The sequence below is a fragment of the Megalops cyprinoides genome, chromosome 20 (assembly GCF_013368585.1).
Source record: "Megalops cyprinoides isolate fMegCyp1 chromosome 20, fMegCyp1.pri, whole genome shotgun sequence".
In the NCBI taxonomy this organism is placed as follows: domain Eukaryota; kingdom Metazoa; phylum Chordata; class Actinopteri; order Elopiformes; family Megalopidae; genus Megalops; species Megalops cyprinoides.
In genome coordinates, this window is record NC_050602.1 from 20,978,988 (window position 1) to 20,994,147 (window position 15,160).

General features: G+C 44.9%; 1 protein-coding gene across 1 annotated transcript; it reads left to right on the forward strand.

Moving 5' to 3' along the window:
• The first annotated feature begins 1,439 nt into the window (after positions 1–1,439).
• LOC118796013 (retinal homeobox protein Rx1-like) lies at positions 1,440–7,135 on the forward strand. The gene is made up of 3 exons (XM_036554848.1): positions 1,440–1,731; positions 5,826–6,076; positions 6,692–7,135. Exons 1-3 carry the CDS (start codon positions 1,440–1,442, stop codon positions 7,133–7,135), a joined length of 987 nt encoding a protein of 328 aa, XP_036410741.1.
• The last annotated feature ends 8,025 nt before the right edge of the window (positions 7,136–15,160 follow it).

Genomic DNA, 15,160 nt, shown 5'->3' on the forward strand with positions numbered 1-15,160 from the left:
TTTTCGAAGGGTCGGCATAATAGAATTAACAGGCCATTGCTTTGATGTTCGGCTTCCGAACGACTGACTAATAAATCTCATTAAAGGAGAACTTCCCAATGCAAAGTATTATATCGATATTCACTATTCCTCCTACGAACTTGGAAAACCGAGTTGCTTCTATATATCTTATTCAAGAAAATCGGTGTCTAATTTAAATGTTGAAATATGTTCAATTGCATGAAACAAAGCCGGAAGACTTTGTGCCAATTAGGGCAATTCAAAAAAGCAAGTGTACGTTTCAAGATAAATTTATTTACGGTAACTGGACAATTTTTAATTTCCTTCACCAAATCAAATCTCTGAAGATTTGTACCCAGGTATCTCTCTTTCTCTTCTACAATTGTCGTTTTACAGTTCGAGAGGAGATTCCTGGACAAACCGTAGATGGTTTGGGTCGATTTTACCATAATTATGTTCGGGTTAAAGGTCAGAGTAGTTACCTGTCCACAGCTATTCTGCTTCGACACACACGATATGTGGTCCAGGGCGCAGCGCACGGGTGACACAGTTGCCATTTGCCACCGAAAGACGTTCGTGTCCTCGAATGAAGTGGCGTTTTAGAAGGATTTCAGGAGAACTGTGTACTCCCAGGTTCCAAAGATCAAGGCCCGGGCGCAATTCCAAAGTCTGATGAAAAGACTTCAATTACCAGCAGCCTTTCCATTCTCGCTTTCAGGGTTGCGCAGTTCTACCCAAGCGCATTATAAAGTGTGATGTAAGGATGGCATCATCTAAGAACGCTGTGAAATGCAGCAGTTTGGTGGAATGTCAGTGAAATGTTGCGTATTGGTGCAAGTCATTTCCTATTGGGCTGCCTGAGAGAACTCGGAAGGCAGCGCTGTCATGAGCAGGGGGAGTACAAACCATCAAATCAAACCAACTACAGAGCAACTGAACTGCATTATATCAATATAATATGTTTAAGTAAAAAAAAAAAAAGTGGACACAGCAAACACCCATGAATGAAACAGATCTTAAATGACAGTTCTAAAAATATTTCATACAGACAATGTCATTATTTCCCTGAGTGTTATTTTCCCAGAAAAATTTGTCACAAGCTTTTGTATTTGGCATTAATGATTTTCACTCTGTGTATTCATAAACTTCATCTGATGCAACTGGTGAAACATGAAGACCTCAATGTTACTTTTCACAGGTGAAAAGGTGGAGTCATTGAAGACAGAGAAGAGTAAAGGATAAGACTGTCCTTTCCCTTTCAGTAGCTCTTGCTTTCTGTGGAAGGGGGCCTCCAGCTCACACTCAGCTTTCCCCAGCCCATCATCTCTGTTCCCCTGCATGTGAGAGAGCTCTGGACTCGAACCCGTGTCTCTGCCACACCCGTGTGCACCACTCCTTTTTTCTCCCCGCTGAAGGAGGGAAAGAGCCCAGACGTTCGGATGCATTTGTCACTGGATACCATGAGCATGGTGGACGACGGCTGCCTCTCACCTGCAAACTTCCACGAGATGATGAAGGGGGGCGGGGCGGCGGCAGGAGGGCGGGTCCACAGCATTGACGTCATCCTGGGCTTCAGCAAGGACCAGGATCCCCTGCTCAATCCCGCGGGGGCCCCTGGACCCCACAAGACGGACTTGGAGGCCCTGGGCAACCCTGGGAAACAGGACTCCCCTCACCCCTACGGACACCTGCCTCCCATGGGCAACAGCACAGAGCAGCCAGCCTATCACGGTGAGTCTCTCCCGGGCGTGGCAGTCCTGTTTAAGAGCTGTGAGTCATCACAGAAGTTTGTGCAGCCACTGATCTTGATAGTGTATGGACTGGCTGCGGCTGAGACTATGAATGGAATGGCAGCCTATCAGATGATATTCAGATCTGTGAATCTGCACAACATTCTGCACAGCATGAACACAGCTGGTGACTGCAGTTATGGTAGATCACTCAGGTTGTAACATCTGCATCTCAATTCAAAACCAGCCCTCTTGTGCATTTGGTCAGTGGCTCCTTTTCTAAGCCTCAACCAACAGGCTGTTGAACATGAAGGGCACTGCTTTTTTCCCAAACCGCCTGCACCCAAACAGGCCTCATTGCATTAAGTGCTATCACTGTCCCCTAGATCCAATCAGAGGCAGTAATTTGCAGCCCTCACTTAGAGAAACAGAGCTGTGAGACTGATCTCTCTGATCTGAAACCTGGGGACGCCTGGCCACCTCTCCCCTGCAGGTCCCCACGTCTCAGTCAGGTCTACTGTCTGCCCTGGCCCACATGCACTGTATTGACTTTCTCCACAGTGGTCAGAACAGCAGAGCTTCTGACCATCTTCCACCACAGACTGGAGAGCCACCTCTTCAGACTGCATCTAGTATCTCCTCACCCCAGCTCTTTGGCTGTTACATGTGTTCCTCCTTTGCCATTTCATGTTGTTTTGGTTATAGTTTGGATCTGTGATCTTATCTGTAAAATGTTCAGAATGTGGTGATTCCTCTGGGCTTTAGGATCACTATATACACAGCACTATATATAGCACTATCACAGCAGGGAAAGGCTGATGTGATTTACGTACAAAAAGGCTCAACAAAGCCATCATGCAATAACTAAAAGGACAGCGAAAGGTAAAAGTATTGGCTTCATTTCTTTGTGGCACTACATTCTCACTCTATTTTATGGTATACCTAAACGCAGTCTGGCACAGCAGTAAAAAATGGCCTCAGTGTCTGCCTTGAAGCATGGAGCAATTCATTTTCTCCCCTAATTTTGCCTTCTTCTCTTCCCAGCCATAATCAGTTCCCCAGATAGCTATCTCAATGTCATCAATCAAACACAAGTCATGTGATTTTAACAAGGGCTTGTAAGAGAGGGAGTCAGATAAGTCAGAGAGATGTTAGTTCTGTTCTACATAAACCATTGTACTTGATTTATCTAACAATGCTTTGAGGGTCAGAATTTTTCATCTTAATACAGGAACATTATTTTTATTATAATTTATGCGCTCAAAAGACTCAATTATCCCAGGTCTCTTGTGGATTTTGGATTCCAAGTATTATCCATTTATGAAGGAGGATAATTGCTGACTTCATTAAGCAATTAGGCACAATGCTCAAAGGTACAGCAACTCATTTGGGATTCGAAACCATCGGGAACCACCAAGCTCACGTCTATAATCATGACACTGCATTTGCCATTGATGCTTCACATGCAGACTGCATTAGAATCACAGCACACTGTTTGTCCTGCTCTTCCCTAACGTAAACGTTACACAACTTTTTGGCACCAATACAAGACCAAGGCTTTCCGAGCGCGTGGTGCCGTTCCATTGCGTCAGTGGCTGACCTGACTGAGAGGATCTTTACGAGCGGGAGAAGGTGTCGTAACCACGGTACTGTGACAGATCATGTAATGTCAGTCACCACGACCTTCCAATGCTCTTTCAGGGCAAGCAGAACCAGCACAAATGGCAATGTAAGGACAGGAGTCTTCCCTGACTGGATTTCAATGTGATTAGGTCAATGGTGGATTGTTCAGTGGCTCGATGATGGGATCCCCAGTCTGAACTCCTATAATTCCTTCCTGCTGAACAGTATTAAGATTGCACAGATATTTTCCTAGATATGTTTAGTCAATGGTGTCCTTGATATCCATCAGAAATGAGATGGCCTTAATGTTGAATTTTGTGTGTCTTTAACACGTTGATGACACGATGACATGCAATCTAATTGCAATGTTTATTGTTATCAGCTTTGAGCCACAATTCACACAGCTAATACCTCCCTTTAGACCTTTCACAGCACAAATTTGGCAGTGAATGATATTGACAAAATTTTTTGTAAGAATGGGGAAAAAATCTGAATGCTTCTTAAAAATGTATCACTTAAACTTATGTACTATGTGTCACAGTTGTCAGAAAGAATGTCCCTCACTCCTCAAATAGAAAAATGTTGACATTGGAGCTGACAATTTTTTTTACTGTCTTTATAGAAAAAACAATGCCCCAAAATATCCTCATAATTAGCGTGTATTTTGGGATTTGGGAGTTGTTCTGAACTTCAAAGACAGGGTTTTTTTCTTGCATTCTTTTGTTGGAGTTCTGTCCCGTGGCTGGAACAGAACGTTCTCTTCAAACACAAAGGGACGTTCTCCGCCTGCACGTTCTCTGCCCACCACCTACCGCGGAACCTCAGAGGGTTCCAGCAGAACGACAGCCCACTCGGCAGCCCGTCACCCCGACTTGACCCCCCCCCCCATCTTTGCGCCGGCATCGCTAACGACATGACGAGGCGCTGAAACATCCATGCACCTCCGTGGCCTCTGTCACTGCCAGTTAATGAGAGGAATATAAGTGGCCCTGATAAAAAAAAGGTTGCTTTCATTACTGTTAATACATTTCATGTATTATTAATATTATTGATAGCATCTTCATCCATATCATAATCATTACTATTATTGCTGTTTGATTTAGTGAATGTTTGATGTAAAGAGGGCTACACAGCTGTAAATGCTCTTTCCATGTTGGCCAAGTGATGCATACATTTTGTTTAAGTGTGTGTAAAAGACTGGAAAACAGCCTTAAACCAACTGGGCTTGGGCATATGTGCAAATATAGAGGTGGAGTATGTTTGGAAGACTGCACAGACACAGCTGATCTTCAACAGATTTACACAGGTCTGCTGCTACGACAGCCATTTATACGCTCATTATTTAATTATCACCTCTGAGTGTGACTTAGCGTCCGCTCGGAACCAAACACAAGGCGGCTTCGCGCGATGTTAATTTTCTCACAGGATGTAATGTGCTTACCGAGGGCCTCCGCGAAATAGACACAAATGAAGCCGTTTTGGTGGATTAGGGCTGGGAAGCACATGGGTCTCAGCAGGCCTGGAGGGACACAGCTGTTTCCCCACAGGATTACGGAGAAATCTGCGGTGAAAGCAAGCGGCCAGCGTCACACACGGGATTTTCTTTCCCTCTAGAGCATGGACTCTACCCTCAAGAAAATGGAGGACGCAATTTGTGTTTTGAATGCTGTGCAGGCATGAGAAATGAAGGAGAACAACCTTTGACCTGGTCAGAAGGAACAGCTATTTATAAGACACATGCAGCACGTTTCGATTTTCAGGGCTATTTATTTGCTAAGGGCGAGAAGACATCCTCATTCAGGGCTGCTTACATACTGTATCTTACAGCTGAAGTGCTGTTCAGTTATACTGCAAGGTATTTGTTTAAGCAAGTCAGATTATGTCCCTCATTCAAGGGCACTATCAGATAGCCCACCTGGGATTTGTTCCTTCATCATTCTTGCTCTGTATGCTCTGATCCTGTACAGCTGAACTGTAAAGAAAGAATGGTGCTGTGTTCAGAGGATGCTGTCCAATGTGCTGAAATCTGTTCTCTTCTCATCTCCTCTTTTAATGGTAATGTGATCAAACGATAGATGGGACACTGTTGGTTTGAGTAAATATCTGACTTTTTCAATTAGTAAGGTGTATAATATATATTATTCTTGATGAGGAGAGGGAACCATAAGTAGTCATAAGTAGTCAACTTTGGATGTTAAATGATCACATCCCTCACCAGGATGTTTCATTTTGCATCACATTATTACAAAAACCATAATACAGAATGATTCAGCTTACAGTTTTACAGCGCATCGATTGATACAGCTGGATATTTACTGCGGCGATTCTGGTTCAGCAGTGCAACAGCGGTGCCCCATCTGGGAACTGAGTTCGCAACCTCAAGGTTATGACCCCTGCACCACACTGCAGGCCGGATTTGTGCATTTCTAACCCATCGCCGCTCCTCCTCTCTCCCTCCCTCTCGCCCCTCAGACTCGGGCCTCTTCTCCAACAAGTGCGAGGGCGAGCTGGGCGAGCTGCAGAAGGGCGTGGAGAGCGACGGGAAGTCGCCCGACCCGCTGGAGGAGGACCAGCCCAAGAAGAAGCACCGGCGGAACCGCACCACCTTCACCACCTACCAGCTGCACGAGCTGGAGCGCGCCTTCGAGAAGTCCCACTATCCCGACGTCTACAGCCGCGAGGAGCTGGCCATGAAGGTCAACCTGCCCGAGGTCCGCGTGCAGGTAAGCAGGAGGGTCACCGGTCTGCTCCGGTTGGGAATCTTCAACAACCATAAGCCATTATAGAACTACTTTCCTTGTGTCATGGTGAATTAGATGTCATTGGGGTGTTACGGATAAGGGCGACATGTTTTATATTGGTGACTTGAGACTCTGGGGTATGAAACAGGGCAGTTAGGTTATTCCACCCCATAAAGTGGGTTAAAGCTGGTGGCAGCAGTGTGGCATAGTGGAAAGGAGCAGGGATTGGTAACCAAACTTTTGCTGGTTTGGTTCTTCGCTGGGGCACTGCTGTTGTACCCTTGACAAAGTAAGCAAAGTACTTGACCCACAATGGCCACAGTATATACCTAGCTGTATGAATGGATAAAATTGTAATAATGTAATAATGTAATGTAATAATGTAAGTTGATAAAAGATAGAAGATATCTGCTAAATGACAATAATGTAATGCAATACGAATCCCTCAGCCAGTTTACTCACCTAAGAGGAAGCTATGGTTTACAGTAAAAGTGATTAAAGGCAGTTGATTTTTCTTAGTAAAACTTTTTTAAAAAAAATTCTGTCCTGCTTTTCTCATTTTTTTCTTTTCTTTTCCCTGTGTCTTGCCCCCTCCAGGTGTGGTTCCAGAACAGACGAGCCAAATGGAGGCGCCAGGAGAAGATGGACTCCAGCAGCATGAAGCTGCATGACTCACCCATGCTCTCCTTCAACCGGCCGCCCATGCCCGCCAACGTGGGCCCCATGACTAACTCCCTCCCGCTGGACCCCTGGCTGACCTCCCCGCTATCCAGCGGCACGCCCATGCACAGCATGCCGGGGTTCATGGGACCCGCCCAGGGCCTGCAGCCCGTCTACCCCACCCACAGCTTCCTCAACACGCCCCCGGCCATGCCGCAGAGCATGCAGCCCCTGGCCCCGCCCCCTTACCAGTGCCCTGCCCCTTACACCGACAAGTACCCGCTGGAGGATGCGGACCAGCGAAGCTCGAGCATCGCCTCTCTGAGGATGAAGGCCAAGGAGCACCTCCAGTCCATGGATAAGACCTGGCAGCCCATGTGACAAACCTCGCTGGAAAGACCCTCACTGAGAACATTCACTTCCTTCATTTCCATTTCCGCCGTTGTCGTTGTTGTTGTTGTTGTTTTTAAATTTCATTTGCTTTTTCCTTCGTTGTTTGTTTTACGTTGCATCTTAATGTGATCGTCGTCATTCCGGGCACCCGGGTAAAGAAGGATGACCTGTGAGCACTATTGTTGCACGTGGGACATTCTGCAGTGAGGCGCAGAACAGAGCAGAGGACGTCAGTGTTCCTGGTGCACTTGAGTCTCATGCTGGAGTGGAGCATCTCCTGTCTAGTGCAACTGCCCAGCATCACGTCTGTGTTCACCAAGGAGGCGTACACCATGGCTGCAAAAATATACAATTTACTGTGCGTAACTGGAAAAGCAAAACATTTTGATTGTTCAGATCGTTCAGATTGTTTTTTTTTTTTCCCAAATTCACTGTCAAAAGATCGCTCTGAGGTACACCGTGTCTGCAGATCCAGAGGTGGATCACGTGATTAGTGATCAGAAGGAACTGGGAACGTACGGACCCCACTGGAGGCGCGTTGCCCTTTGAAGAATTCTTGTGACCGGTTTCAGCTCACTGCGGCACCAGGAGCAGAGTGTCCCAGAGACTTTTAGGAGCTCTGCCTTAAAAGGGGAGCAGAGATTCTACAATGACAATCAGTAGCTGTGAAGAAATGTTATACGTGTGTTTTTGTTTAACTCGTTTAACTTGTTTTGTTGTTTGTTGTGTTGTTAGGTATTTGACTTGGGAAGCAGATGATGTCAAAAGCCATTTTACAATTGCTGTATAAATACCTCAAAAAATATCAGTATAAGCATGTCCACATGTGACCCCCGTATGTACACATAAGTGCTTGGATTTGAAAAATCCTTGAGACAGAGACGGCCATGACTAAGCATTGCTTCTCTCTTTTTAGTGCAAGAGACAAATATCATTATGTTCAAATCAAAATTATGCAACATCCTTTTGCTGTTGTGTACAGAGACAGAGAATGGGAGAGTAGCATCTAGGACTAGAGAATGCAAACTGTTACATCTGTACAAAAATAAGGCAAGTTGAGATTACATCTTTCTGAGATCACATTCATTTCTAAAAAAAAATTTGGAAAGCGGACAGATTTCTGTGAGGATGGCAGCAAAGTGGACGCTAAAATCAACACAAGCGCTGGTCTGAGGCTTTGACTGCTTTGGTGGATCCCCTCATTAGTGCCTTTTTGCCATCTAGTGGTAAAACAAAGGTACTGTCTTTACTCTGGGGGAGCCATGCACTTGGTGAGCAGGTGAATGAGGGACCTTGCATGTGCTACCATGAGTCCTACCATGTATTTGCTGAAACAAACCAGGTTATATACCCTCCTTAATGAAATAAGATTCAAACCTGCAGCTCCCTGAGCTTGAGTCAGGCTCCTGAACCAGTGCACCCCATGAATGAACTGTGAATGACTGAAAAGTTGAACAGGTGAATGAAGGAGGTGTTTCTGATGATAACATGTCAGTGGGGGTGGGGGGTGCTATTCGGCCATCTGATTAACAGCAGTTCTAATGGCTTTGGGCACCTCCGCTCTGGTGTGTTTAAATCTGAAGCACTTGGTGTGAAGCCTCCTTGTAATCCGCGGGGCGAGACACCTGGCGCTGCGGGCTTAAAGTGTTCCTGCGCTGGATGTGGGACGCAGTCAGTCAGTCTGACTGGCTAATTCGGGCAGACATGCGCACCTCTTAACACCCAATTAACTGCCCCGAAAGCGATTAACTCCCACCGCTAATTGATGTGATTGACAGCCGCCCGAGGTGCCCTGAGATGCCCTCGGGACGGCGTGCGTTCGTCGAAGGCGGCAGTGAGGTCCGGACTCCGCTGAGCTGTACGTGCCAGATGAACCACATTAGAAGCTTCTCTGGGAGGCTCACTGGGAGTGAGCTTTCAGGAAGCAGCGACCACCCCTATTGGCCAGACATTAGCCTCTCAGTTGTGTTTCTGTGCTTTCTTTTTAGGACAGCTGAAATCCAGTTACTCAACCGCCTCTTGGAGATTTGATCTAAAATGTTCTCTGCTTTAGATCTAAAACTTCTCTGCTTCTTAAACCCCAGAAAGGCCCTTCAATCCGTTATAATGAGAGGATGAGAGATGAAAAAGAAAAGAGGAGAGTGGGTAGAACATAGGAGCCATCCCCTGAAGTCTCAGTACAAAGCACAGGATGGTGCTTTACAACAGATTACAACAGATTTGCTCCTGGGAGTACCTCAGGAGTAAGAGCTGGAAAGAGCATACTTGAATGCAAGCAGCTATGCTTTGAGAGAGAAGCAGCACTGATGGTTAGTCTGGCTTTCATTACATGTCTGTGCAGAGTAGCAGAAGGAGAACTATCTGATGTGTGCCCCCCCCCCCCCCCCAAAGCTTGTTAATTGTTGGACACCATTGATCTGACGCCCTCCTCTTTGTCTCAGTTTTTTTGGGAAAAACGGCTATGTACAGTAGCAGTCCAACTGGCATCACCACCGAATCCTCCACACAAAGCCTCTTGAAAATGTCATTCAAGGACAACTGACTTATTTTGTAGAAATGAACCATGTTTGTCTGTGCAAGAAAGAATCACAAGACTTTCCAGTCCAGTTATTGTCAGTATTACTCACTGGATTCTGGATCCAAGGGTTCTTCCACAAATGGCTTTGGAATTATTAATAACCTAAAAAGATCTGGTTTTATCTGACAAAATAATAATTTATCTCATATCTGGAATGAGGTGATTTTATGTTTTAGGGTTATCCGTGCTGAATTTATAAAGCAGTTTGGCCTCAGAATTGCAATGAACACAATCTGCAGGCATTATAACCAATTGCCTCTGGATCTGTGTGAAGCAGTAAAAGCCAAGTTATTGCTAAAAGGTGACTGTGTAGATCCTTTACAACCAGAACATCACCTATGGAGCAGATCCCCTTGTGCAAAAGTGCAATTTTCATATCTTATCTTTTGAAAAGACACCAGTGGTCTGTGATAGTAGATGCCACAGTAGCAAACGCAGTTCTGTGTGCAGGTTAAATAAGCAAGATGCCTCCTCTGATGTCATATTTTATATCCAAATTGGGCCTGGACAACTTTTAATGGACACACTTGGTCAACATGTCATTGCAATCAACCCACAGAGCAGCTCTTTATTAGCATATTAATACTTTCTCCGCAGAACAACTGACCTCTGACAGGGAAAACCCCCTCATGCTGGACCTAGAACAAGCCAAAGGATGTGTGTGTGTGTGTGTGTATATATATATATATATATATATATATATATATATACACGCATGTATATGTAAAATATGTACATTTTTTAAAATTGAGTACAAATGCACTAGTATGGAGCCCAAAGAGGTCACACTTGAAAGAAAAATATTCCCCCACTAGTCTGTATCCTGAAATTATGGTTGCAAACCTTTAATTCAGTAATTATTATCCCATATAATATACATATCATATACAGTATATCCTAAAAGTGAATGATTAGATTATTGGTTCAATTTGTTATATAAGGAACAAATTAGTAAACTGAGAGCTCTAATGACTAAACCAACCTTTTGAAATAAATAATAATTTCTGGATACAAAGTAGAAGGGTATTTTATTCTTGTTTTTTAAATTATTTTGACTGTGCCCTGTTTGGGGCTCCATACACTAGAGACCTGGGGAAACATTTTGTGGCTTGTGTCTGACATTATACAGGTAAATGTTTACCTCTCTATGTCCAATATTTCAGGAATGTGTTTATGTTATATAGATGTTATTTTACCATTTTATTTTATTTGAGTTTGTCTAGAGGTATTTCGTTCTATGCTGTGCAAAAATAAGATGAATGAAAAAGTGGAATATTTTAAAAAATAAAGATGGGTAGTTTAATATGGAGCTGCTGTGTTTTGTGATGTTTACTGCATGGGTAGAACAGCACAGAGCTGGAAAGGCTGTTATGGTCCAGAGGAGCATCAGTGTGACACAGCACTTGAACAGTCAACCCCCTCCTTCCATACCCCCACCCCCTCTGGTGGCGACTGGCCAGCCTGTTAGGAAGATGAGGCTCCAATCAATCAGGCGTCTCTGGGGGTGGGGAAGGGGGGTTTTAAGGGGGGTGAGGGGGCTGGGTTCTCCCTAATTGCCCCCGAGCCCCACCACTTGAGCACATGTTCCGCACAGGACAGTCCTACCGTTTTTGCATTAGCCGTGTGTGAAGTGAGGCCCAGACAGGGTGGGGTGGGGGGGGGCCGGGGGGGGGCTTGTCAAGGGCCATCTGGGTCTGAAACACATTCCCTGAGGGCCACGCCTCAAACCGGGAGCTGTGCTTAGAGCGTTTCATTTTCCGGTTCTAACACACTGAATCATATACATAGACAATCCACTGCAGTAACTCAGATGTGTGGGCAAGTGTTGCACAATATAAAAGCTACGACTGCTGCCCAGGTAAAGCATCAGTGAATTTCATTCACGGCATCAGAAGCAGTCTTGTATTCCTGACGGTCGCATTTAACTTCAACAGGGGAATCGAAGCATTTACGCAGTTACAATGCAGTTTTCATGCACATTTTACACAAGTTCATTAAATAAATGATTTATTTAATGAGTGCACATGATTTTATTGACCATGTCTGTAATGTCTACAGATGCCCGATCATATGTGACAGTTATTGGCTGCATGTGTGAAGTGAGCTTACACATATATTGGAGATGAACGGATGACGGCTGACAAGAATATTGTTCTGTTCAGCATGTTTCCCTTGTAGCATCTCCAGTGTTGCCATATGGCAGTGTAGAGGAGTGGTTAGAGAACTGCCACATTTAGCTGTTCTGAAATAAAATAAAACTCAGGAAACCAGTTGGTACTTCACATCTATAAGCCAGCCTTTTGACATTGCCATTGAGGGATTGTTTTTATGACTTAATGGTTCAGATTCAGGTCCCAGCTGAGCCACAGGTGATGTTCACTTAAGTAGGGCCCTTTTCCCCAGTTCAGTGAATCCTCCACTGTATTAATGAATAAGATGAATGCAACACTTTTTGATCAGAATGTATCACTCCTTGACAAATTCCTGTGATGTAGTAGTTTTTTGGTGAGTGTATGGGGGGGGGGCGGTTGATGGTGAGAACGAGGGTGGGACCGGGGGGGTCTGGGACGGCTGCTTGTCAGGGCAAATGAGCTGGAAAATCCCCCAATTAGAGCCCTTTCCCGTGGGCTGGGATGGGTTCAGCTCCAGGTCCTGTGACCGCATGGGGGATTAGGGCTGGGCCTGGGCGGAGGGAGACAGCCTGCCAGGGAGCATCCGGGCTGGGCTGAGGTAAGGCATGCGTGGAGCTCCACTGGGGGGCATAGAAATCAGAGAAATGGAAATGGTTGGGGGGGGGGGGGGGGGGGTAAGTTAAGGGCACTGTTAAAGCATGGGAAAAGTGCAGCAGGGTGAAACATGGAACTTTGTAGGGGGTGTAGAAGTTCTCTGCTCAGATTCTTCTGCAGGGCTTTTGAGGCTTGTGTTTTGTACCTAAACACGTTAAAACGTTTTGGTTTATTTTAAAAAGATATTAAAAATTGTGAAAAAGATTTTTAAAAATTGTGATGCACTACGTATACATCCTTAATGAGGTGCTATTGACTTCGCGCTGGAGTATTTCACGTTCCAGCCTTCACACGGGTGCTTGTTCTGCTTTGCCTTCCAAGCAACAACCCTGCACCTCTGACATGGCAGAATGGCCCTTTCCCATTGGTGGTTCAATTAGCTCCGTGTTCCAATTGTACTCCACTTTCTGACCAATTACCTTTCTTCCCAAATATGAGGTGAGGGCAAGCATGTGAGCCTTTAACACCAGAATGAACAATTAAACAACAATCCAAACACAGGAAGGAAGCAAAGAGCTCTCGTGAGGGTGCTGTGTTTCTCCATGCTGCTCATGGTAAATCAGTGTACAGCACAGCACTTTAACCAGCTCCTCCAACTACCAGGTCCTCACTACATCAGTGTACAGCATAGCACTTTAACCAGCTCCTCCAACTACCAGGTCCTCACTACATCAGTGTACAGCACAGCATTTTAACCAGCTCCTCCAACTACCAGGTCCTCACTACATCAGTGTACAGCACAGCACTTTAACCAGCTCCTCCAGCTACCAGGTCCTCGGTACATCAGTGTACAGCATAGCACTTTAACCAGCTCCTCCAACTACCAGGTCCTCACTACATCAGTGTACAGCATAGCACTTTAACCAGCTCCTCCAGCTACCAGGTCCTCACTACATCAGTGTACAGCATAGCACTTTAACCAGCTCCTCCAACTACCAGGTCCTCGGTACTTCAGAAAGGAGTTTGGGGAGTGGAGCGCAACTCAGAATGGAACTCGCCAAAACAAAAATCAAGATTGTTTTGGGACGTTTTTTTCCTCAGTTCCTTAAGAGAAGAATCCTCTCAAAATGTGTGAGTGAGTCTCTCAAAATGAAGAGTTAGGGCCATCCAGAAAAGGCATACTGCATCTGATATCCTATGCATGGGTCTAAGCAGGAGAAAATCACACCCAGGTCAACATGGCTCACCTGTGAGGGACAGAGGAATGGTGTGAAACACAGATGGCTATGCGTGTGGCAGCAAAGGCGTGGGTTAATCCATGCTCTCGTCCTCTATACAGATTGATACCGAGCACCAGTGAATCGGTGCATAATACGTCTCAACAGAGATGTAATTTTTTATTCATTGAGACTGTCATTGGAACAAGCTTCATCTCTGCTCCCTTGAGACTTTACCTGTCTGTCCTGCTACCCCACAGATAAATGCTGCAGCAAAACCAGTACAAAAGATCTAAGATCAGTTTGCCTATCCCCACTCCTAACTCCAACCATTTAGTGGTAGATTTTTACTCTTACCCAGGGTCAGTTGAAATTCAATGTAGACAATCACTATACTGTTTTTTAAAGCATATGCTGACAGGCTGAAGCTTGCAAACATTTTTATGAGCTTAACAAAATAATTCCCTAATGTGAAAGGTTCAAATGGACCTTTTCATAATGGATCATGTTAAGTGCTCTGGATAAAATGGGCATCATTTAGTTTATTTGAGTTGTTTTCTTGTTTCTGGCCTAAAAATGCAAGCAGACAGATAAATAATTATTTTTTTTGGGGTGGAGGGGGGAATTAACCAGGAAGAGCATGCATGGGTGAGTGGGTGGCTGGGTGGGGGTCAGTCTCCCAAAGTTGGTCCGCATTTGTAGCTGAGCGCAAATGGAAAACGGCTTTTTTTTCCACTTCAGTGGGACTCGCAGTACTGGCAGATTCATTAAGAACGGACCTCTAACGAGGAATTAATTGCATAATGTATTGTTTTGGTCCCCACCCCGTGACCCTGGATGGGGCCCTGGCTGGAATTAACAGGCTGAACGGGAGGACGCCTTCCCCGGCAAGGAGAATGAGGGAAAAGAGCGGAATTAATGGGGTTTGATTAAGAAAGCTTTTTCAATGGGGACACAGTTTAATCACATGACAAAATTCTGTGAAGAAAGGGTGGGGCGGGGGGGGGAGGCAGTGGGATTTATTGGCTGGCGCCAGTTTTTTGGAGTCTGTTTTTCCAGTGCAGGCTAGTAAAAAATATAACGAATAGGATGTTGATGTTGTGTTTTGCAGTGAGGTAAACTCTACTCAGTCTACTATACATGAACACACAAACATACACACACACGCATACACACACACACACACAAAGAATATAAAAACAAATTGTAGACAGACACACAGATAAATACATACATGTAGATATGTGCATATTTTAGAGCACCTTGGGGGTTTCTGTTATGATTATCAGTAATTTACCCAACAATTCATTTTAGCTCAAAGATCACTGTAGATTTTCTGGCAAAAAGTTGGTAAGTGTTTGAAAACCAACCCCAAGCTTTGTAAAACCAGGCAAACACTAACACACTGGCCCTTATAAGAATGCTTCACAAATGCCTGATATGTCCTAAAATACTTTTACTGGATTCTATTTTTGTAGAAAACAACTTTAGG

Coding starts and splice junctions, on each gene's coding strand:
- LOC118796013 (XM_036554848.1), top strand. CDS start 1,440: ATGCATTTGTCACTGGATACCATGAGCATGGTGGACGACGGCTGCCTC. Junction 1,732..5,825: donor AGAGCAGCCAGCCTATCACG/GTGAGTCTCTCC, acceptor CTCGCCCCTCAG/ACTCGGGCCTCTTCTCCAAC. Junction 6,077..6,691: donor TGCCCGAGGTCCGCGTGCAG/GTAAGCAGGAGG, acceptor TGCCCCCTCCAG/GTGTGGTTCCAGAACAGACG.